The 23,420-nt window shown below is 52.8% G+C and overlaps 1 protein-coding gene and 1 long non-coding RNA gene across 6 annotated transcripts in view; both read right to left on the reverse strand.

The window, feature by feature from the left end:
• Positions 1-7,682, reverse strand: part of BCL11B (BCL11 transcription factor B) — a 98,250-nt gene extending 90,568 nt beyond the window's left edge. For 2 of the 5 annotated variants that reach the window (XM_058740258.1, XM_058740256.1), the window contains exon 1: positions 6,544-7,682. In XM_058740258.1, coding sequence (XP_058596241.1) covers positions 6,544-6,601 — 58 coding nt within the window. In that variant the 5' untranslated portion in view covers positions 6,602-7,682. The remainder of the gene's footprint in view (positions 1-6,543) is intronic. The other 3 variants (XM_058740255.1, XM_058740253.1, XM_058740254.1) reach the window with 2 other exon arrangements.
• Positions 7,683-15,401: 7,719 nt separating this feature from the next.
• On the reverse strand, positions 15,402-21,440 carry LOC131517727 (uncharacterized). Its single transcript, XR_009264767.1, has 3 exons — positions 20,803-21,440; positions 16,110-16,418; positions 15,402-15,919 (listed from the first exon to the last, which is right to left on the reverse strand). It is a non-coding gene; the product is annotated as an uncharacterized LOC131517727 (long non-coding RNA).
• Between the last annotated feature and the right edge of the window lie 1,980 nt (positions 21,441-23,420).

Below are 23,420 nucleotides of genomic sequence, written 5' to 3' on the forward strand. Positions count from 1 at the left end.
ACTCTAGTAAAATAACTCGGGCTGGCTAATTCAACACCCAAGCAGATTATCAGCTCTCTTGGAGGGAAAAAAAAAAAAAAAGAAGAAAGAAAGAATGAATTTCTTGAATTTCAGCAACTACACAAAAGACTTGCGTGTGTCAAAATGCCGGACGCAAAGTCCCGGTGAACGCAGCACCATTAATCAAACCTCGATCTGGTGTCACTTTTGCCAGAAAAACCGATGCTGTTCCCCACCCCCCGCGCCCCCCCCCCCCCACTGGCTCGTGCAGTAGACGAAAAAAGTGTGTCCCTGTGCTTTCGTGGGTCTCCAAATAGCCTGCTGTTGACACTTTTTATACACGCCTTGGGGAAAGTACTGCTCAAAAGAGGCAATCAACAAACAGCTTTTCTTGGGGAGGGGTAGAGAAATGGGGACCAGAACACGAGCAGATCTCACTGCCTCCCTGGAAAGGAAGAGAGATCTGTGGGAAGAGGGAACGGGGGGGGGGGTGCCCACAGGGCACGCAGGACCCCAGACCCGATCGTGTGAGTAAATGGAGAGCACTGCGAAGCGACAAAGCCATACTCAGAGCAGCTGGGTGTCACTCATTCATTCCCAGTATCTCTCTGTGCCCTCTCCCCATGAAAAAATACGTCAGTGTGCCTACAGCTAACACCACCTTCAGAGAAGGATGCTCAGCCGGCATCAGCAACTTGACCGTGTGGTGCTGGGTGCAGTCCCCAAGGAGCGTTTATTTTTGCTTGTCCTCCCAGATGTGACCCCAGCATTAAACCTGGAGTCCCAAGTCCTCAGAGAGCTTCCGCTAAAGGTAGGCCCTAACGGGACAGCCAGAGGGGCCTTCCTCTAGCCACACGGGATGCAGGAGGCCGTCCCCAAAGGTCAAGAACCCCGTCTCTACCCTCCCCGCATACATCGTTTTTGTCAAGCACCGTCATATCTGCAGTTCGTGTTTAGTTACAGCTCGTGAAACTCTCCCAAGTTCCAAGGTGAAGGATTGGCTATTTCTAAACTGAATTTTTTTAACGATATTCTGCAGGCCGAAGGCCACTGCCCAGCCCAAGGCTGTGAGGTGACCGTGCCACTTCATCTTGAGTTGTCAAATGAGCCGCGATATGCTCACAACTGGCTCAATTCAAACATTGAATGAAGTAGAGAAATCTTCAGATAAATTGCTGGCCCTCCGCACTGGAGAGTGAAGCCTCTTTCTCAGCTGATGACAGCACTAGGCTTTTGTCTGACCTAATTTATTTCTCTTTCAGGTTAGAATAAAGCACTCCTTCCAGGCTCGGGGCAACCTCTTCTGCCCATATACTGAACTCAAGCACAAGACTCGGGGTTAACTGTGCTGTCTGCAGATTTCTTGAACTTGGAGAAGACATTATAGATCCAGAAACCCCGTGATCAAAAGCACATAGATGCCCCAGCACTAAATTACACGTTTAGGAGAGAAAGAGTCTCATTAAGAGCCATCCATTAAGGGCACTGTTGGGGGTGAAAGGTATTAGCAACGCTGGGTCTAGCAAGCCTATACTCCTTCCAAACAAAGTTTTACACATTATTTGAGTTGGCATTTGATATCTTTGGGGAATGGTGCTATTTCCCTTAGTACAGTGGGAACATTACCTAATAAATGGAATTGAGAATCCAAGTGTTATAAAACCTGAGCTAAAAGGATTTCCATTCATCAAGCTGTTTTAGGAGCATGACTCCCAAAAGCAGTGATTCTCGACTGTTCCCCGGGTCTCTGACATACAACACAGAAATGGACAAAATGATGTATACTCTTCCCAGAGTCCCGCCCTCAATCTGATCACGGATGCCTTAAGAGCCTAATGGAATTTGCAGAAAGTCAAGACCACAGACTAATAGGGGGAAACGCACCCTTTCGAACTAACCATCCTAACTGTTAAAAAAAAAAAAAATCGGGAAAAGAAAAAAGAAAAAGGCCCCCATCTGCCTAGTGAGGGCTTGTAAATCAATGCCAATAGCTTGAAAATGATTTCTCAAACTTATATTCTCATTTTTGTCCCGCTCGAATCTCTGCAGGAAAATCAATATTACAACTTCACACTTAAGACATTTTGCAGCAGCAATGCAAAGTGCTGCGGCAGCGGGTGGAAACCCACGGAAGCTCGCTCCTGGCCCATTGTAGCGAGGCGCCAAGGCATGACACGGGCACCGAGCTCCCCCTAGCTGCCAAGTGGCACCAGGCACGGCGCGGCGTTTCAGGCTTGCCATCAACCAGAAGCCAATTCAACTGAAAGTTTGTTTTGGAAAAGTATTTTATCACAACAAGCAACAGAGAATGCAAAGCAATCAGGAAGGGAGATGAAAAAGGAAAAAAGGAAAGGCTGGTCGAAGACACGCTCTAAGCTCAAAGCGTCGAGAGCTCGCTTGTGGTAAGACGCTAGAAACTGGTGCACTCCACAGTCAGCAGCTGGCATCTGTAAACGAACCGCTCTGCGTGTTTCCATCTGACCGGAGACCTAACGCCAATAAAGCTGGCCTTCTCTTCCGTCAGGAAGCCCCCTTTGGTCCCGCACTGTGGTCAGCGAAGTGTCCCGCCCCAGCCGTCTGACCCCAGCCTCCCTCCATGTTCCTAAGGCTTCACCAAAGCCACCGCATTCGCTCCGGCACTTGAGAAATGATTCGTTTTCTGTTACGAAATATTTTGAAGGCCAGACAAAAATCGCCAAGGCCAAAGTCCGGGCAGATAGCAAGCTCCCACCCTTAAAGGAAGAAATATGCATATGTACATAATATTCAGGGAGGGAAAGAATACCCTTTAAAAATATTAAGGGTTGTTAAAATACGCTCACGGCTGTTTTCTCTCAGGTGTGAATTACAAATGAATAAAATCAGCCTGGCATAACACCTCTGATGAACACATTTTTATTCTCCCGTGGAATCAGAGCAGCTGACTTATATCACACTTCTAATGATATGGGGTTCCCTTCTGTGCAGAGTGGGAGACAAACTTCACTCCCCCTACCCACCACCCCCCCCAAAAAAAGAGGGGCCCATGGCTGGTGAAATTTATCGGAGGCCCAATCTTGAAAGACTGTGGACAACTGGAGATACACTATACCCCAGAGAGTTAAGGTCATTGTGAAGCCAGCCACCTCCAAAACACACAGCCACAGCAAAACCCAATTTAAAAGGCAACCGTGAAATTAACACAGTTAGCCTAACTTCCCGTGTCAAACCTTGGGTCTCTAGTTGTTTTGCAAAATCGTGAATTCATACAGAAAATCACTGATCTTCCAAGGAAACCTGTTGGTAGGTTGTTGACAAATCACCTTCGCTAGGGTTGTATAATTTGCCATGGACATCTTATTTTCTCTGAAAAGCCTTGGAGCTCCTTCATGGACTGGACTGCATTTCATTCCCCCTACTCTCCCTGTCTGGCACAGCGGGCTCACAACCCTTCCCTCTGCCTGGTCAGCCACTGCCCCCTTCTTCTTCCCTCCTCACTGTTGTCACTGTGTTGTTTTGTGTTTGTTTTTATTAATAGCTGTGCCTGTCCTCCGGTTCCAAAAGCCATACCCATCTGGGTCAAATATTTTGAAACAAACCAGAAGCCCAGGTTTCCATCCCCAGCTGTCCCCCACACTGGTTTATACTTCTCTCCGTCCCTGTCTGTGTATCTAACCAGCTCACTACAGAGCTCTTCTACCACCACCACCACCACCCCCACCACCCCCCGCCCAAGATTATCTGCTATTTCTGTGCTCTTCCCGTTTCCCAGACCAGCAGTTATGCTAAGTTGCACGGTCTCTAAAGAACCACGGGCTGCCACCCCACTGAAGACACACCACATTTGGGGCAGTTCCTTTCACATTTAAAATCTAAAATGCGAACCCCGGGTCAGGGCTGTGACAGCACTCATTTTGCTGGCCAGGGCTCTCCAGCACCCTAAACCCACGACTCCTGCATCACTGTGTAGAGACACTTCCACAGGCCACGCAGCCTAAACTGCATCTAATTCTTGCCATTCCCCTTTCTGCCCTCCCACCTCCCGGGGTGACACAGGACAAACAGAAAAGCCAGCTGCTTTTTGATCATAAATAGCCTTGTCTGAAAACTGGTTGGACCACTCTCTCTGCTTGACCCCCTGCACATGCCCTGAGCTCCATGTGCCCCTGAAAGGCAGGCAAGATTTCCTTCGCCCCTCTTTTCCTTTGCCTCTCTCTTCTCCCTCCAGCCCTGCTCCAGTGGCAGCCAGCGGCTGTCTGTCCCCAGCACCACTCCGAGCAAGGCTGAGAGACAGAGGGGGAACAAATGAAGGATGGAAGGATGTTGCACCAGGCACGCCTTGTCCCCCACGCCCAGCTGCCACCAGTCTTCCTGACCAGGGCTTTCTCCTGTTGTCCCAGGAATGCCAGAGGAGGAGAGAGCAAAGGCAAAACAAACCTACCTGCTTCTTCCCCCCCTTAAACACAACTGCAAACACTCCCGACTCCTTTCGCTGCTTCCAGCCTGGCAATGCAGCCCTAAGACTGCTCCCCACTGCCCGAACACCCCCCCTCAACTTCCCCCTCCTCAAAACCCCTCACAATTACACAGAGGGTATGGAGGGGCAAATTGCCTCCTAGAGACATTAACCTCTGCAAATACAGACATTGTAACCACCAGTCCACCATCTAAAGGGGGTGGGGGGTGCAAAGGCATAAGCTGATGGCTACTGGCTTGGTAAAAGGACGGAATGTCAACCGGCCAAAAAGGGACCTTAATCAAACCATGCTCAAGTCTGGTTGTAAAACATTTTGTTTTAAATGCAACCAGTGAGTCTTCAATGGTGCAAAATAAAAGGGAAGTTCTGTTCCCTCCCACCAAAAACGCATCCCTCTCCCAAGGCGAACCCCGCTTTAAAATCTATTCCCCTCCCCAAAAAAACAATAATAAATCCACAAATTCTTACTAATGTATCTGCTGTAACAAAGGAGAGACGGCAGCAGCAAATGCTCCGAGCAGATGGCTCCTATGCTGGGTGTTCAGGGGAGGGGAGAGCCCCTTTATATATTTATTTATTTATTTAAATTTTTTAAAATATAACATAAATATTCGGCTCTCGGCCGCCCCGCAGCCAGTCCTCGGCTGCGGCTGGGCGCGCAGCCCTCTCCACCTCCGCGCGGGCTGCCCGGCCCCAGCCCGACGAGGTGCTCGGACGATTCCAGGAACACAACCTCTCCATGGTCTCGATGGCACCCTGAGGATGTTTTATTTCTATCGCAATTAAAAAAAAAAAAAAGAAAGAAAGAAAGAAAGCAACGGCGATCTAGGTAGGCACCGCGAGAGAAAGGACCGCGGGGAGATGTTCGCGCGCCGCGGATCAGCGGCCCCGCGGGCTGCGCCGGGCCGGGATCGCTGCGAGCCGTCCTTCCCCCTGCAACTGTGCGGGCACTCGGGGCGAGCTCCCCTGCAAACACCGTACCTGGCCGGCTCGCGCTCGCTTTTTCCCCTTTCTAAATAAACCCAACTGGGGCGCTGGAAACTGCTGCGTCTCTGCCCCGCTGTCTGACTTTGCCTGCCCGGCCCCTTGCTGGAAATCCACACGATTTCAGCCGGCGGATTTCCACGGCGACCTGCCTTGTTTATTTAGAGAAGCGAGATGAAACATACTGAGATAGAAAGATGGGTAAGAGATTGATAGGTCTCTCTCCTTTTCTTTTTTCTTTTTTTTTTTTTCTTTTTCCTATTTTACAAGCACATCCCTGTCTTACCAATCCTGGCTGGCAATCCTTCTTTTTCCCCGTGGCGGGGTTTTTTTCACCAGCCCCCAATCCCCCCACCTTTTTTTGGAGTGGGGGATAGAAGACAAGATCATCCCAGGAGACAGACGGAGGTGGGGAAATGGGGTGTGGGGGGGGGGGGGAGGCAAGAGCCCAGCAAACAGCCGCGCAGCTGGATTCTTTTGCAAATAGCAAGAGGAGGGGAGAGAAAGGCGGCGGCGGAATGCTAGGAGCGGCGTGGCCGGCGCCCTGCCCGGCCGAGTGCAGCGACCGGGGACTCGGAGCCGCCGGCGGCCCGTAGCCCCGCATCTCCCCTAGGCCGGAGCGCACCCCGCTCTCCTCCGCCCGCGCCGTCAGAGCGGACCCACGCGCTCGCCAACTTTTCCCCACTTCCCGGCTCCCCCCTCCCCCTCCGCTCCCCCAGCCCCCTCCCCCTCCTCTCCAAACCCCGCCACCAGCGCCGCCGCCGCCACACACGCCGCTCGGAGGGGCGAGCGTCCAGCCGGGCTCCGCGTGCACACACACCTCCTCCAGCCTGCGCGCCCCCTCCCCGGCCCGGAGCCCGCTCCGCAGGCCCTCGAGCCCGAGGCGCGTCTGCCTGCGCAGCGCTCCGACTCTCGGGGCTGCAAAGAAACTTTCCTATGCCCCCCCCCCCGCCCCCCACCATGCTCTGGGCCGACGCAGCTGCCTCTGCGAGCCCGCGGGCGGCCCCGGCGCTCGGCCCGGCAGCGCCCGGCTCGGTGTACCCAGCCCCGGGCACCCGGAGCCCCATCCTCCGGCCCCTGGCGCGCACGCAGCGGACACTTACGGGTGATGAGCTCCCTCTGGGACAAGTGCTGCGGGTTGCCCTGTTTGCGGCGGGACATTGCCCCGGCATCTATTCTGGCATCGCCCGGAGAGCTGCACTGATGGGGGGAGCCGGGGGAGGGGGTCCGAGCCGCCGCCGCTGCCGCTGCCGCTGCCGCCGCCGCCGCCGCCGCCGCCGCCGCCGCCGCCGCCGCGCCTCCTCCTCTGCCCGGGTTGGTGTTTTGTGTTTTTTTTTCCCCCTTCCTCTCTTGCCCTCTCTTCCTCCTCCTCTTCTTCTTTATTTTGCTCTTTCTTCTATGCTGTTTTTTGCTTTGTTTGCAAAAAGAAAAAGAGAAGGAAAAAAAGAAAAGAAAAATCTCTCGATCTAAAATAGGAGAAAGAGGCAAAAAAAAAAAAATCTGCTGTTGCTTGCCGCGGACTGGCTGGTTTCTTTAAAAATATATTCTTTTCAAGGAAAAAAAAATCGCTTACACTTCTTCAAACTGCTTGGCCTCCTGGACTTCCAAATGTCTTCTTGAACTTAAACCGGATTTTGCACCGGCTCCTGACACTTTCTTTCAGGGTCTGGTAGGTGGAAAGCGCACTTCTACCAGGAGGTGGGGGGGGTGGGGTGGGGGGGGGGAGAAAAATGCAAACAAATAAAAAATAAAAGAAGGAAAAAAAAAGCAAAGAAAACTTGGGGACTTGTCTCGTACCCCCTCACCCCGCCCCCTCAAAAAACCCAAAGCAATGTAAAACTGCCCGGGTTCGGTTGTTTCTGGGCTTTCTGCGGGCTGCCTGCTTTTTTCTCGGAGACTGACCCTTCCGAGGCTCTGGGGGGACTCCAGGAGCGGCTCCTTCCCAGTTCACCTGGCAGGCTGGCGCCGGCCGGAGAAGCTGCCGGGTCCCCGCGAGCGCTCCCCAGCGCTCCCCTGGCGCCGCGGGCCCGGGGGGAGCGGGGCTGAGGGGCGGCTCGCCCAGTGCGCCTGGGTCGGTGCGGGCGCGGACTGGGAGCTATAGATTGCAACGTGAAGATGGCGGAGTCCGGGTTCTCTGGGAGCTCTCGGTCTCTCTATGGCTGGGGCTGCCTCTGTACAATGGGATAAAATTCAAGTTCAAGTGCGGACGTGACGTTTAATCTGCACTAGAGACAAAAAGACCCAGAGAGTCGGAGCACTGGGGGCGACTAGCGGTGGCTTTTTAACATTGTACCCTGTAAGAGAACAAGAAAGCACACACAGAGACACGCGCGCGCGCGCGCACACACACACACACACACACACACACACACACACACACTCGCCCGTGCGCACACTCGTCCAGGCCGGCCACACGTGCAAACAGCGTTTTTGGGCGCTCCTCTTCTCCCTGTGCACCCGCAGCCCAAAAGGGGAGGGGTAGGAGGGTATTTTTAAATAAAAGAAAATCCTGTTCATCCCTCCTCCCCTCCGGGGAGCAGGACCCCCTGAGAAGGAAGGAGGAGTAAGGAGTGCGTGGAAGTTAGTTGAATCAACGCTAGTCCCCACCTACCCCGCCAAAAGCTCTTTTGGACTGAAGGGAGGAAGGGCTGTGTTGAGTGGACTGGGGTCGACAAGGGCACATGGTCAGTTTATTTCACCCCCTTGGAGAAGAGCTTAGCTATTTTTACTTTTGTTTTATTGGGGGGGGGGGGGCGGGGGTCGGGGTTAAACTTCCAAAAAACGTCTCCTATAGAAATCCTTATATTACACACTCTGGGAGAGCCACGCCGACAAAATAAAAGACAGTAAGAGAAGGAAAGAATTAAGAGCACAACTGGGGGGAAAGGGAACGTGAGACCTTGTGTGAGTCCCATTCCGGAGGAATATTCATTCACCCGAATCTGTGCCTTTCCCCCATAAACTCATTGAGGTCAAACACGGGTCCCACTCCCTGAGGCCTGGGTCTGTGGGAAGCGTAGGGGTCAGGGGACAGGGTGCTCCGCGTGGGAGAGGGACATGCACGGGTTGGCCCAGAAGTGGGCGTGGCCGGATCGCTGAAGATACTCGGGTGGGTGACCCCCTCCGGTCCCCCAGTCCCCTCTCACCCCCCTGACAATTACTGACACCTGCAAGTAAGCATCCCACCCCCACCCCCAGTGCGCCTCCGCCCAGGGCAGGACTTGAAATCTCCCGTCAGACTGGGAAGGACACAGCTGCCTTGTCAGCCGTTTGATCTCCAGCCGGCGAGGACAAGAGGAGTTGTGGGGGCCTGTCCGTGGCCTGGGGACAAGGCCAAGCCTCGGCCGCGTGGACATCTCCCTCACCCCGCGCCCCATCCCTCCGCAGGCCGCGGCCAGCTTCGTCTTATGTGATGATCTGCCTCCATGGCTGGGAGCGCCACGCGCTGGACCCCTCTCCCATCTCAGGGTTCCTCTGGTCTGGGCCGGGAGGCGGCCAGGGCGGGTCGGGGCCTGGCTCAGGGCTGGGCTTCGCGGGCGAGCCCAGCTGCACCCACCCCACCCCGCCCCCAGGCCGGGCTCTGGCGGCTGCACTCCAGCGACTGGCTGGGCGGTGACGCCTCCCGGCGCGCCGCCTCCCTCGGGGCCTTTTCCTTGGGGGACACATGGAGTTTTAGCTCGCCCCCAAGGTCTTGGGTGGGGCGAAGGCACCAACAACTTAGAGCGCAGTGAACTCCCAGTCCAAACCCCCACCCCTAATTTAATAACAATAAAATGTGCCCTAGCATGCAATTTTAAGGACTGGGCTGAAGGGTCTGCGTCCGAGGAGGTGAGCACTGGGCAGGGAGGGGGTGGGTAGGAATCGGCATTCCCCCCACCTCGACTACACACAGCTGCCCTCCACCCCACCTCCACGTGGCCCCAAGTCCAGAAGTACCTACCTCTCCCTCCTCCCATCCAGCCCCAACGTGAAAATCTTTCCAGGAAAGTGGCCTAAGTAAAAAATGCTCACACGCACCTTTAATAAACTTAAGAAAAGCATAAACTGTCATCCCAACCGGCCCAGACTCCTAAATTTGGGAGTTAGCTCTCAGTCTGAGAACCGGCGCGGTGAAGTCCAGAAAGGGTTAGCGCTTTGCCCAAGGTCACACAGCGCCTGGGGCAGGTCTGACTCAAATCGCCGAGGCTAGCCTGTTGCTCGGCACCGCCGGTGGCCCGGCGCCCAAAATTCCAACCTGCGACCCTGGCCCTCTTGGGGTTAATTACCAGGACTGGGGACGCGGTCTGTGGTCGGGGGGGGGGGAGGGGGAGGGGGACTGCGACAGCCCTCTGCAAGAAAGGGGACCCCCCCCCCCCCGGGGACCCCCCCCCCCCCCCCCCCGCGTACTGCGCAGGACGCTCAGGAGCTCCGGCAGGAGCTCCGGCGGCGGGGTCTGCGGACCCGGACACCCCTGCCCCACCCCTGGCAGGAAGTAGCGGGCAGGGGGCGGCGCGGGCCGCGACGGACCCGGAGAGCACTTCCTCATTGGCCCCGCGCTGCCCCGACGGCGGGAAGAGGGACGCGCGGGCGGGCCGGCGCAGGGCCGGACACGCCGCCACCCGCCGGCGCGCTCCACCTCGCGGCGGCCGGGGAGAGGCCGCCCTGCCCCTGCCCAGCCCTGGGCTGGCCCCTTCGCCCTCTCCTCCCCCACCCCCTCCTCCTTCTCGCCCTCCTCCTCCCCTTCCTCGTCGTCCTCCTCCTCCACCTCCCTCCTCCTCGCCCGAGAGGCGGCCGGGTGCAGGCAGAGAGCAATCCCAGCTGCCGCTCCAGTCTCCTTTTTTTCCCTCTGCCCGTCTGGCACGGGCATCATTAGCGCTGAAAGCTGTTAATGTCTGGTCTCACAGCTCCCCCTTTAGTCTTGCTGCGCTCTCTGTCTCTCGTTCCACGCAAGATCAATAGCCGCCTCTCCCCCGACCTTACCCTCTCCCTCGACCCTGCCTGGCTTTGGCAGCTAGCCCCCCACTAATATGTCCCCTCTCTTGATGCCCAGACCACAGACGGTGCCAGAGGGGGTGGCCGAGCTTGGGCCCTACTCCTTACTCAGGACCCTAGACAGGCGGGGTGTCCAGTACCCTTCTGAGAAGGTCACTGCGCGCGCGCGCACACACACACACCCCACCCCACCCCTTTATCTACCAAGCATTTCTATACATGAAAGTCTGTCCTGTCCCCAAAAAGTGTGTGTGTGTGCGTGTGTGTGCACGCACTTATGCGCACAGGTGCTTAACACAGTAACATATAAAAAGAAAAGTACAGGTACAAATGTGATGCTGAAGTAATATTACCATACCTCAAACTCATTTCTCCAGCACGTGCTGTAGGCCTACTGTGTGCCTGGTCCAGACTGGGGGCTTCGTGCAGACTGGAATTAGATGGAAAGAAATGCCATATTTTCTGCAGGGAAGGAAGGAAGGAAGGAAGGAAGGAAGGAAGGAAGGAAGGAAGGAAGGAAGGAAGGAAGGAAGGAAGGAAGGAAGGGAAGGAGGGAGGGAAAGGAAGAAGGAAGGAAGGAGGGGAAGGGAATGAGAGAGGGAGGGGAGAAAGAGAAAGAGCAGATGTCAGGAAGCTTTCTGAACTCACAAATATTTCCCTGCTCTTCTTTTTCTAGCTTCACAGTGCATTCCAGCAGATAATCCCCCATATTCTTAGTCACTTTAAATTTCTTTATAGAGGAGTAATTCAAAAATCATAAATCATTTCATCAAATCAGAGTGCATTTTTATTAACCTTGTGTGGGGTTCGGATTCCCTGTGTGTGCGCATGCAGCATTCCATGCAGTGGGGGCAGATTAAACACACACGTGACCCCCTAAGCCAAGGCTTCTTGTTTGAAATTCTTTGAATGATTCTCAATATTTAGCTCTTAGCCGAGGTGGGGTTCTATTTGAGATCCTGCAATGTTATCTTTGCCTTCTGAGCAGTTATATTTTATATTACGTCTTTACAAAAATCTGGAAAGAACCAAGATAAGTCGTGTCAATAGAAATGGGAACTCCCAATGTTTCTGTAGAAGGAAAATCCACATTTCATTTGTTGTTGTTTTTTTTTAAACAGGGATCCACCCTCTAAAATGTAGTCAAATAACTTTGTAGCAATACGAAAACTGAGCAACACATCTTACCAAATTACTTTGGGCTTCATTTCTGGTGCTTAAAAAGAAAAAAAAAATCTGCAAAGAAAAGGCAGATCTTTCCATATTCACGGGTGTAAAGCAAACTCAGAAGCAAACTGCCTGTTAATTTCTTTACTTCAGGATCTATAAACACTATTGACTAAAGATGAGGACATATAAAACACATCAATCTGATCAGTGGATTGATTGACTTGTTTTAATTTTTGAGGAAACTGTAATCGTGGTACTAATCAAATCATATTAATATACATATTAAATTTTTGTAATGTTTATTTTTGAGAGAGAGATAGAGCATGAGTGAGGAGGGGCAGAGAGAGGGAGACACAGAATCCGAAGCAGGTTCCAGGCTCCGAGCTGTCACCACAGAGCCCCACGCAGGGCTCGAACTCACAGACCTCAAGATCATGACTTAACCAGCTGTGCCACCCAGGTGCCTCTTAATATACATATTAATAAAGCTCTCAAAATGACCCTTATCTCCTTCCTTACAGTTCTAGAATCTCTAGGAGCTCTCAAATCCAGAAGCATAAAAAGACGAAAGAGGCCTTTTGTGCTTCCTGGCATATCTTCTAGAATTATTTTAAGACATTTCTGAAAATTACAGCAAACCTCTAAATGCCATAAGGACTCAATTAAGGCTGTGCTGGATTTGGAGGGGTTTTTTGCATTGTCACTTTATTGCAGAGACAGGACCACAACACTTGCCTTCCAGCAATTGTTCGCTTGATTCTTTCCATGTAATGAATTTAGCAACATTGCTTTTGTTAAAACATGGTTATCATTGCACCTCACTTGTTTCTGCAAGAAACACTTGGGCTTGATACCTTGGTAAATTTCCAACTATTGCTTTAAGGACATGAAGCATAGGTAAGCTCTAGGAAAACTGAGAAACATCACTGCCTGCTGTCTTTATAGCTGCAGCCTGCAGGGGGTTAAACCAAATTCACTGTTCCTGATTCATGTATTATTTTCCTTAAAAATACTTACCCAACTCTCCGTATATGAAAAAGACTCACACCCACATGGAATGTTCCTAGCTCTGTCCCTGTCATCAGAAATGATATTGAATGGCTCAGTACTAGGGGATCTGGAACTATTTCTACTGCTTTCTCACCTCATTTGGAATTTTCTTGCCTTGCTAATTTTAATTCTGAGTCATCAATTCAAATTTGGTAGGGACTGGCATCACCCAGTTGGTTGACTTGGGAAAAAATATTGTTCACAAAGATGATCAAACTCCACCAAATCCCACCCCCCACCCCTACTTATACAGAGTGGCTGAGGGGTGGTGTGTGTGTGTGTGTGTGTGTGTGTGTGTGTGTGTGTGTGTGTTGCACAGAAAGGGGCTCTATGCTGCTTTCCCTCTAGTCACCGAGCCTACAAATTGTGTAACTGAAAATGCAAAATACACATGCATGCGTGCATACACACTTGCACACGCTAGTCTGAATTTAGTGGTCTAGTGACCGTCGATCTACCCTATTTGGAGCACAGACAAGGAAGAGATAGAGAGTTGAAATGGTTCATTTGGAGAAAGAACCGGGATCCAGAAGGGAATTTTCAGTTCTGAGTCTGGCTGTCAACCGCTGTCGTCAGGACTGGCACTACAATGAGGTGTCTGGTGATAGGAGATGGGGAGGAGCTGGGGTTGGAGACAATAATGATCACCTTCCTAACAAGGGTTTTATGAGGCTGTGAGGATTAATTAGTTTGTATCCTTAAGCAGTTTGAGAAAGAGGAAGTTTCAGGAAATGCTAAACTGGAGTTGTAGGTGAGTGTGACTCAGTTGGCAAGCTCCACCCGCACCCCCCCCCCCAATCCCAGGCTCTGAATACTCCTGTCTGTGCCTTGATGCGGTCTACAAAGGAAGTGGGGGAAAGGGAAGTGAGAGGGAAGTACTCGCTTAGGGAAAAACAGAGAAGGAGAGAGAGAGAGAGGCATGAGTCAGGCTAGCATCCCTCAGAAGGAACAGCTAATGAAATGCTGTAAGGGGGCGCTTACCAAAAAAATAAAAATAAGAACCAGCCAACACCTTGTTGCAGATATGCCTCCCAGACCTGGAAAAGAAAAAGGGATCTGGGAGGTCTCGTCTGTTGCTTTGTAGTTTCAGAAACAGTCCACAAATGCTTTCCAGTGAATTCAACAAAGGTACTTTGTATGCTAGAAAACGCTGGAGTGGATTCCCCTCTGTTTCATAGAGAAGGGGTCAGGGTGCGGGACGACAAGCAAGCCTCTGCGACAAAGTTTGAACTGCAGGCACATAATTGGGGATGGAATAATATAGAGTACACGGAAGTTATAAAAGTTGTTTCGTTGCATCTGCTTGAAGACACTCTCTCGGCTCAGTTTACAAGGCAGACAATTTGCTACAACAAAAGATAATTAATGCCACCCAGGGAAAACCGAGACGCCGGGTTGCTGTGCATTCCGGCATTAGTTTGATCTGGGTCCTTTAAAAACGATGATTTCACTGTGACTTTAAGCCTTTGGGAACACTGAAACGACAATGGCTTCTAAAATATGGCTGTGGCAGTAACGTTTCCCATTTGAACTGGTGACAAAGCCCCTCGTCCCCTCCCACACGTGTCCTGGAGTGGAGCACGAGACGGGAGCATAGGCGCCCACCTCTCTCTTACCTGTCTCCAACGGGCCGCAATCTCAACAGGACAGATTTACGGTCATTTTTTCTTTTTATCTGAATTTGGACCTCTGTATTCACGCGGGTAGATGCATCAGCTGTTGGGAGTTAGCTCTGGCATCTGCACTTTCATGATTTGTATCTGCTTAACAGGACCAATTAGAGAACTGAAGAGTGAGGACGCCTGCTTGGGGACCACTCCGGTATTGTACCCAGACCACACATTCCGGCTGGGAAGGAACACAGTAATGCGGAAAGCATTAGTGGATTTAACACTCTGCGTTGTGTTCGGGGAATCGAACTGCCAGTGTTTCTGGCAAGAACTCACACTCCAATTGAAATCTATCAAACACCTTAATTAGCTGCGGGTACCTACAGGCACCCAACCCACAGGCAGGATGGAAAGCATGAGAAGGAAAGGACTAGAGCCACAGAGGCAGCACGGGCCCCTCGATCCCCCCCAGGGCCCCGAGGCCTCAGTTTCCTGACCGGGATCTACGGGCCACCGTTCGAAGCCGGGCAAGCCCTGGCCCTGACGGTGGCAGCCCCGGGGGGCACGGTTGAGGATGTCTGGATGGTGCGACGGGTGTTGGCAAACGGGACGGGAAGAGGCCACGGTGACACAAAGCTGTTGCCGATGGTAACTGGAGTCTTTTCCTCAGCCAACCGTTCCACCTGGACCTCAGCACAAATTATTGTTTTCAATTACCACCTGTGTATTCCTTCCCATTCAACTTATTGATGTAAAATTACAGCTACACCGGTATAAATAAGTTATGCTGCAGTTGTAAAATGGAAGAAATTTTGTTGTAGCAATTATGTTCAGCAAGATGACAAAATAAATTTCCAGAGCTGTGCCTGCAGTAACCTGGGGAATTTAAACCTCATAATTTCCATTCATTTCAGATAATTTGGAGTAATTTCTATATGTAATAACTTTGTAATGAAAAACACAGCGGTACTGAAGTGATTTCGCTCCATTTTTTTCTCCTATGGTATACATGGCACAAAATAAGTGATAAAAATAATATTTCCTTTTTATATGTGTGTGTGTTGAGTAATTCCTTCAGCAAAAAATCATAAACTAATACCCAGACTAAATCTCTGTCCACAAAATGAAAAATAAATTGAGTTAAAGAAAGTGAGAAAGTATGAAAGGCTTTGGATGTTTTATTGTGAGTTTATTGAATCGTCTCGCTCCCATGCTCCTTCTGATCTCTGAGGGTTACGGTTCCCGAGTAAGGGGCAAATGCACGTGAGCCCCCAGACTCCTGGGCAGAGGCTGCAGGAGACCCCCGAAGCGAAGATGGCCACGCCAGTTGGCACTCTGTCCTCCGGAAGTGTTAGGAAACACCGTCTCCTCCGCGATGCGCTGGGCTGCTCCCCGCTGCCGCTCCCCATCAAAGTCTTTAACTTCAACGTTCCCGGTGACTAGAGAGGACCTGCCGGGCTGGGCAGTGGTCACACACAGTGGCACAGGTTCCCTAGCTGCACCCGTGCCCTGCCCGGCCTCTGGTGGTGACAGCCACCACTGACGTACATGGCCCTTGAACATCCCACGTAATCCGGCGGAAGCTCCCCACGAGTTGTTAGAAGGTGACAAGGACATTGGCTCCCAGCGCCACTCGACTGGCCTCAGCCACCGCCACAGCGCCCATCGAGGGTTCCTTCTGAATGAAAAATGGACATTGGGTCTGGATGAGGCATCCACCCCCTGAGCCCTGCCTGCCAGGAGTGACAGCCAGGCCAATTGTCAGCCCCCTCCCCACCAGCCAAGAGGGCCGCCTGCGGCCCCAAGTCCCCCCGCCCCAGGCCCCCACCCTGCACCATCCTGCGCTGCATGCAGCCGGGGGCACACACCTGACGTCTCACACCACGTGAAAGGCACCCAGCGGCTGGGTGGCCTGAGGAGAGGGCGTTTATTTCTCTGCCGGGTGATCTCCCTCATCAGACAGGGCTTCAGAACCCGTGGGAGCAGAGGTGAGCGGGCCTGGCCCAGGCTCTGGCACATGGCAGTCACTTCGTAACATTTCAACAACACACACCGATAGGGTGCCAGCTTGCTAGACACAACGTGGAGGGCTGGGGGCCCAGATGGCGGCATCGTGTGACGGTCAGTACCCGGGTTCCTCATTCAGACAAGCCTGAATTTCACATACCGCCCCTGCTCTGAGGAATACACAAGGTAAAGCAGAAGTCAACGACACAGTGACAGGACTATGCCAGATCTAATAGAGCCCCCCAAAAGTACTCCAGCCCATGTGTCCTAAGTGCCATGGGAGCACAGGAATGGGGGGCAGGGGTCTTTGGTCACAGATGACAGAATTCTCCAAGACCTTCAAGGCCTACTAGGTCAAAGAGCGATGGTCTAATGACATTGTTAGGTCATTTGCCTGATCTAATCCTGGGAAGACAAGGACCTTCATTCCCAGGAAAGCCAAGGCCAGCCACTAAGAGGCAGGGCCAGAATGGACCCCAGGCTGTCTCCACGTCCAACCACACCAGTCTCCACCCAGACTCGGTTTCCAGCCCTCCCGCAGGGCCACAGCAGCGAGCAGCTGGGGACACCACTAGACGCAGAACCACAGTAGCAAAGGCCAAGTCAGCACAGGATGAGGACAGAGGAAGAAGGAGAAAATTTTGAAAGAAACCAGGTCTACGATGGGATTAGCAGAAGAAGCTTTTTTTTCCCCTTTCATTTGGGATGGCAACATCCAGGGAAAAAACATGACCAATGGCTCTGAAACCAAAATAACAGAGGCAGAGAAAAATGGGATGAAGAAGGAGAGAGAAGTAAGATCTGGAGTCCCAAAAAGGACTCACAGAGGCAATGAGCCTCTGCAGGGAGAGGGAGTGGTGTAGACAGGGGTTCTGCTGCTGAAGTTCTGGAACAGACAACTCACTCAGAGTAGTACAGAGCGTCACGGGGGACAAAGTCCCTCCACTTCCCTGACTTGAGTCTGTCCTTCCCGCAACCTTGTGAGATATGCAGGGCAGGGCACAAGCAGCTTGGACGTATACCTCCGAGAGGCGCAGGTCCAGGCCTCACTGTGCCCACTGGTGGCTGGTAGACCTCAGGTCAACAGCCTCTTTTCTTGGTCTTGGCGTCCTAGGTCCTCCTGTGTTACATCTGAGACGATCATGAAGATTACCTCAGGTCACCTATCTGAAAGCCCCAGGCACAGGGCCTGGCCCGCGGTAAGCATTTAACAACTTATATACGTGATTATTTTGGGGGTCTCGTGCTGGGCTCTGGAGGAGAACCACATCCAACCCGAACTGCGTGCATTTCAGCACTTCATCTCAGGAAGGAAGAGAGGAATCCTCCCCAGGTTTCATTCATGAACATATTCAACTAATCCTGATGAAGCCCCTACTATGTGCCACGGATCCGGCTAGCCTCTGGAAACACCCAGAGGAAAACCCCACAGTCTTTATCGGCAAGTGGGTTGCCACACAGCGCCGGGCCTTGATTTCTTCCAAGCAGACAGCCGGGACGTGCCTCTTCTCCCCTGCCCTCGGTGGGCACACAGGTCATCAATGAATGAGCCAGCTAGATCTCAGTACAAGACTCATATATCCACAACCTGGAACGGCAGCTGGAAGAGCCAATCCCGCAGAACAAAGGCCGGGAGGAAGCCTCTCAGAATGTGAGTGGGTGTCACTTGAGAGATGGGGACCAGAGTGCCACCAGTCATTCCCTTTAGTCTCGAAATTCCCCAGGATTGGCACTTCTGCCCCCAGAAGTTAAAAAAGTTGTGGCAGCAGTGCTTGGAGGGTGGGGGTGGGAACATACAAGCCACCTGTGGGGAAAAAAAAGCGTGGATAGAGATACCGGAATGGCGGCCGATACTGTGCTAGGGTTATGGGATTAGAAGGGCTTTTAGAAAAACTTGATTTCCCAAACCTCCTAAAACGTCACTGAAGACTCGCCATACATTTTTTATATAGGTTTGTGAAAGAATTAAAAAAGCCAGCACTGGACTGTGAAGAGCTCCATGGGGGCATCTGGCCTTGAGATGCATGCGGGGTCACAGAAGGGCCCCATCCTGGCATGGGGCCATCCTAGGTGCAGGGGGACTGTCGGACTGGATGAGACCCTTCCCAAGAAGCTGCCTCTTTTTTCCCTCATTCCCTTCCGTTCGGGGGCCTCCAGCATGTGAAACGGCTCTCAGAGCTAAGATTTTCTAAGGTCCACAGAGGCTGGTTTGAAACGCCACCTCCCCCCACCCACCAGGGATGTGGAGCTCATGCTCTTGGCCCCGGTGGAGCTCAGGCTTCACACACACACACACACACACACACACACACACACACACACACACACACACACACAGCTTGGGCCTCGCCTCGGAAAGCAGCCCGGCTGGGCTCTGTGCTGGGTGCACACTAAGTGTGGGGTACTTTTAGACACTCACAATGAAGAATGTCCTCTTGAAGCTTCCCCCTCCTTCCCACCTTCTGTCATCCGGGGAGATAATTCATTTATGCAGCTTTCACAGAAGACTGACATTTTCGACTTTTTTAGCAGAATAAATTTATAAGGTAAATTAGGGGGTGGGAGCCCTAGTGTCCTAGGCAGATTCAAACTGGTAATTACAGAGGGCCTAATTATGTATTCACCACGGAGCCTTCTGGAACAGGGAAGTCTACAGGATGGCTCTTATTCTTCCTGCAGAGGACATTCGCCCCTGGAACCTTCACAACCTGTGTTCGAGATGTTTTGCTTCCAGCCCTGAGCAGTCGTGGGGAAGTGCCCTTGTCATCAGTGCCACTGCTCTGATATTTGCAGAGAACATCCCCACCCTTGTCAAGGCACCCAGATTTTCCACAGTAATCATGAGGTCAAACAGCTTTCAGGTCAGGGGTCCTGATCTGGATAAAATAAAACTCAAAAAAGGGGCATGTTTCAAAAGAAAAAAAACCTTGCTCTGCCACATTTTTGCTAGATTCCTTACAGAGTTCTGTATCTACATCTACCGGCCCAAGGTATCCAAATTATCCTTGTCACAGCTGCCTCCCCTGCTTGCTTGGGAGCTCCTGGGGCGAGCGAAGTGTATCTTACTTCTCAGCTTGGGGTTTGGCCTCAATAGAGTCACTGAATGAATGAATGAATGAATGGCAAAAGTGCACAATGGCCCTTAGAAGAGAAAGACCCTGGGCCTCGGCAAAGTGGTGACTGGGTAAAAAGCATTTCTCTCTCCTGCATCACGGCGTACCACGGTGTGTGGACTGCTACATAAGCACATTTGCCATGCAAAGCCCATCTCTCTGTGACCCGTTCTGCCTCATTCTCCCATGCCCTCTCTGCTCCCAAACATCTGACCTTTCACTTGGTGGATACGGATTGCGCTCTGTGGTGGGGTGAATTGTGTCCCCCAAAAATACACTGAGCCCCGACCCCTGTGCCAGTGAATAGGACCTTATTTGGAAATAGAGCTTTTGCAGCTGTAATTAGTTAAGGTGATGTTATATTGGATTAGGGTGAACTCTTAATCCAATGACTGCTGTTCTTTTAAGAAAAGGAGTAGACACACAGGGGAAAGGTCATATATCCAATGCCAAGGAAGCCCAGCAGCCACCAGCAGCTGGAAGAGGCAAGGAGACACAGGGTTTCAGAGGGAAGCTAGAGTGTTCAGAGGGAGCACAACACTGTCAATGCCTTGATTTCAGACGTCTGGCCTCCAGAACCGGGATACAGTAAATGTCTGTTGTTTTCAGCCCCCTAGTTTGTGATACTGCGGTCACGGCAGCCACAGGAAAGTAATAATGCTCCTGCATGAACGAGGCACAGGGGAGCAGAGCTGAACAACACAGATGAGGACCCTGCCCTCAGGGGGCTCAGAGGCCACAGGCCCTCCCTACAACTCATGAATGTTGCATTTGCAAAAATGTTAATGAGAACTGTTGGCCTCAAAAAAGGGTAGTAATGACTGGACTAGGACTATCTGGAGGCCAAGGTGAAAACAGACTCATCCTTCCACCCAGAAACCCACTCGTGCATCCCTCGCCAACCTCTTGTCCTAGCTCGGAGCTTGGTGCATCCTTCAAACTCCGACTGTAGTGGCAGAAGCTGGGGAAAAGCCACATTTTGGTGGAGGAAATATCCGGGAGCTTCCAGCATCCGTCCAGCAGCCTCCGATCACAGCCCCCAAGGAAGCACACTCAAAACAAGCCAGCACCTCTCTGAAACTCTTCCGCCGCTGGAGGTGTTAGCTTGGTGGGTGGTTGGGTTTCATTTTTCACTTTGGGGTTTAACAAGCAAAGAATTAACGCCCCCCCCCCCCCGCACACACACACACACACACAACAGGGACCGACTGCTAAGTGGTAGTGGTAGTAACTGACCATACAGTGCTCAGGAAGACGGAACTGGATAAAAGACAGGTCTCTTGCGTTTCTGCTGAAACCGCTCTGGATGGAATCGAGTCAAGAGGCACTGTTCTCTCCCCCAACACACACCCGTGGTATCATTCAGGCAAAGAGACCCAGCCCTGCTCCTGCACATGTGGAAGACCAGGGAGAGGCCTCTCTACCTTCCTCGTCCACCTACCCTCTTAAGAAAGCGGACGCCAAGGGCAGGGCGGACTCCGGATGGCTCCACCGCCTTCGGTCCTGCGCGCGCAGCCGCGGGGGAGGCGAGCGGAGAGTTCACACTTCTGAGAAGTGCTGGGTTCACGCCCAGGCACAGGCGTCTGCACCTTTGACCAAACGTACGCCCGGATGGCAAGCTGATGTCACTGAGCTCTTGGAGGGGCTGGTCTCCCTGCGAGGCCGCGAAGCTCCGGAGGGAGCGGAGAACTGACACCGGTCCGTGCCCCTCCTGGGGCCCAGGCCCCAGCTGGACGTGCAAATCCACTCTTCCGGCACGTCCGCCCTGTCAGTGAGACTCCGTATCCCAGTTTGCAGAGGGGACATCCGAGTTTCGGCGCCAGGCCAGCGCGGCCCTGCCCGCGGCAGCAGAGGCGGGGCCCGCAGGCTGCTGTGCCAGGGGCTCGGGAGTCATTCCCTTCCACGTCCTCATGTCCGTCAGGGTGAGCCAGGCTGCGGTACAAACCAAGCCCTGGCCGTAAGGCGTCCACACGCCGACGGCCTAGGCTCCGGGGCGGTCCTCCGGCCGCTCCAGCCACACCTCGGGGCCTCCGAGGCCACCGCCGAGGAAGGAGGACGCGGTAGCGTCGCGCCGGCTCTCCGGGGCCTCAGCCCGCTCGCACTCAAGCCCATTGGCCAGAGCTCCTCACGTGACCCCGCCTAACCGCAAGGGAGGCTGGGAGATGTGGGCGCGAACGTGGGTGGGATCCCGGCGGCCTGTGCCTCTCGGCCACCGTATCCAGGAACCGCGTGAGCGTCCTGACTGAAAGGGCAAAGGGGGATTAACTGGAAATGTATTCACCAATTTGCGGAGCGGGAGTACGGCTCCGTGACAGTGATAACACGCAGGATTTGTGACATGATTGGACTTAGGCTACTCATGCTGAGCCAGTCGGGGTCTCCCACCCCCCCAGCGCCCGATCCCCCGGTGTTTACTGATGGCCCTGAGTCTTCATCCGACTCTTCCTGTGCTTGGCCGCGCCACACTGAAGAAATAAGGGCCCTTCCGGGTAGTTCAGAGGCCTAACTTTAGGAGAATTTGCTCCTCGCTGTGCAACCTGCCGCCGGGAGCACACAACCCTGCAGGATTTGGAGGTGACGACCAGTCAGCTCCTGGGCGGAAGAGGCTCGCGGACGGAGCCCCTCCGGTCCGGAAATGTGTCCGTTTGCCGCCCGTGCCAATCAAAAGAGACTTTTGAACTCTGGAAGGTGTGAGGTAGGTGTGTGGGATAATGTAAAACACCCAGGCTGCACTTCGAAACCCTCAAAATAGTGTTTGATGGATGGATTTAGAACAGAGAACTTTACAGCTGGGAGGAACCGAGAGATGATGCTGTCCACCTACCTCAGGAGAGAGTCTGAGGCCAGGGGAGGAGGCACATGCCCAGAGCGGGTGCCTGAGGCCTCTAGGTGGGCCTTGATGCCCCTGATCCCAGGGCCTGGGGCTGCGGCCCCAGCCATTCCCCAACTCTCTCTTCAATGTGCCATCAACAAATAAGAAACAAGATGTTGAGAAACCATAGGACTTTGTCTCCATTAGGCCTGACAAAGGCTTGGAACAGGCCCATGAATCCCAGTCACCTAGGACAACACCAGGTGACAGGGAAATGATGGGCATGGTGGGAATCTTCAAAGATCAAGGAAGGCAAGGGGCAATTCGGTGCTTCTCTGAAGACGCACTGAGATAATGCAGGAGAAAGTACCAAGCTTAGCATCTGGGTGTGGAAGGTGTCTGATACCCAGAAATGGAATCCAGATAAATGACCAATAGAAGCAGAATGAAGCAAGTTCTAAGGAGACAAGGGTGGGGAATGCCGTGCAAAAACAAAGGCAAGATTACCAACCAGAGACATTAGGGAAAAGCCTCCCCCAGGGTGGAGGCCCCTTCGTCTCCCTTTCAAGTCTCAGCCCAGCACCACTTCCTCCAGGAAGACTTCCTGGATTGCTCAGCTGGTTTCAGGCCCCACGGCGGGGCTCCCACCAGCCCGTGGGCTTCACCCATCGCAGTGCATCACGCATTGGGCTGTCAATCTCTATAAACCCATCTCTGCTGCTGAACTCCACGCGGTCAGAGATGGCATCTTCTGTCACCTCTGAGTCCCCAGAGTGCTGCAGCAATGACAAATCCTAGGCATGGAGAACATGGCTCTTGTATTTGTGGCTTTAATTAAAATATACTGTACTTTCTCCACATTTCCCCCAGGTGCCACCCCAATTCTCCAAGAACAGATTCTTGGAAGGAATTGTCTACCCATACTCAGATGAATTACTGTCTTCTTCCCATTCCCTCTTGAAACCACTCTGTCAGCTTTGGCTCTCCAGCTGTGCCCAGCTGCTCTTGTCAAGGTCACCAGTGACCTCCATTGCCAAATCCAATGGCTAGCGCTCAGTCCTCACTGTACCAGACCCATTGGCAGCCTATAGCAAGGCTGACCTCCCTCCTCTTCAGTGGCTTCAAGGAGGCCACATGCCCCAGGTTGTTTCTTCTTGTTCACTGGTCAGCAATCTCTTTCCTGGCCCCTCATCTCTCGACCTGTGCACATAGGACAGCCCCAGAGTCATCCCTCAGACCTCTTCCTA

The sequence above is a fragment of the Neofelis nebulosa genome, chromosome 7, assembly GCF_028018385.1.
Source record: "Neofelis nebulosa isolate mNeoNeb1 chromosome 7, mNeoNeb1.pri, whole genome shotgun sequence".
NCBI lineage: Eukaryota > Metazoa > Chordata > Mammalia > Carnivora > Felidae > Neofelis > Neofelis nebulosa.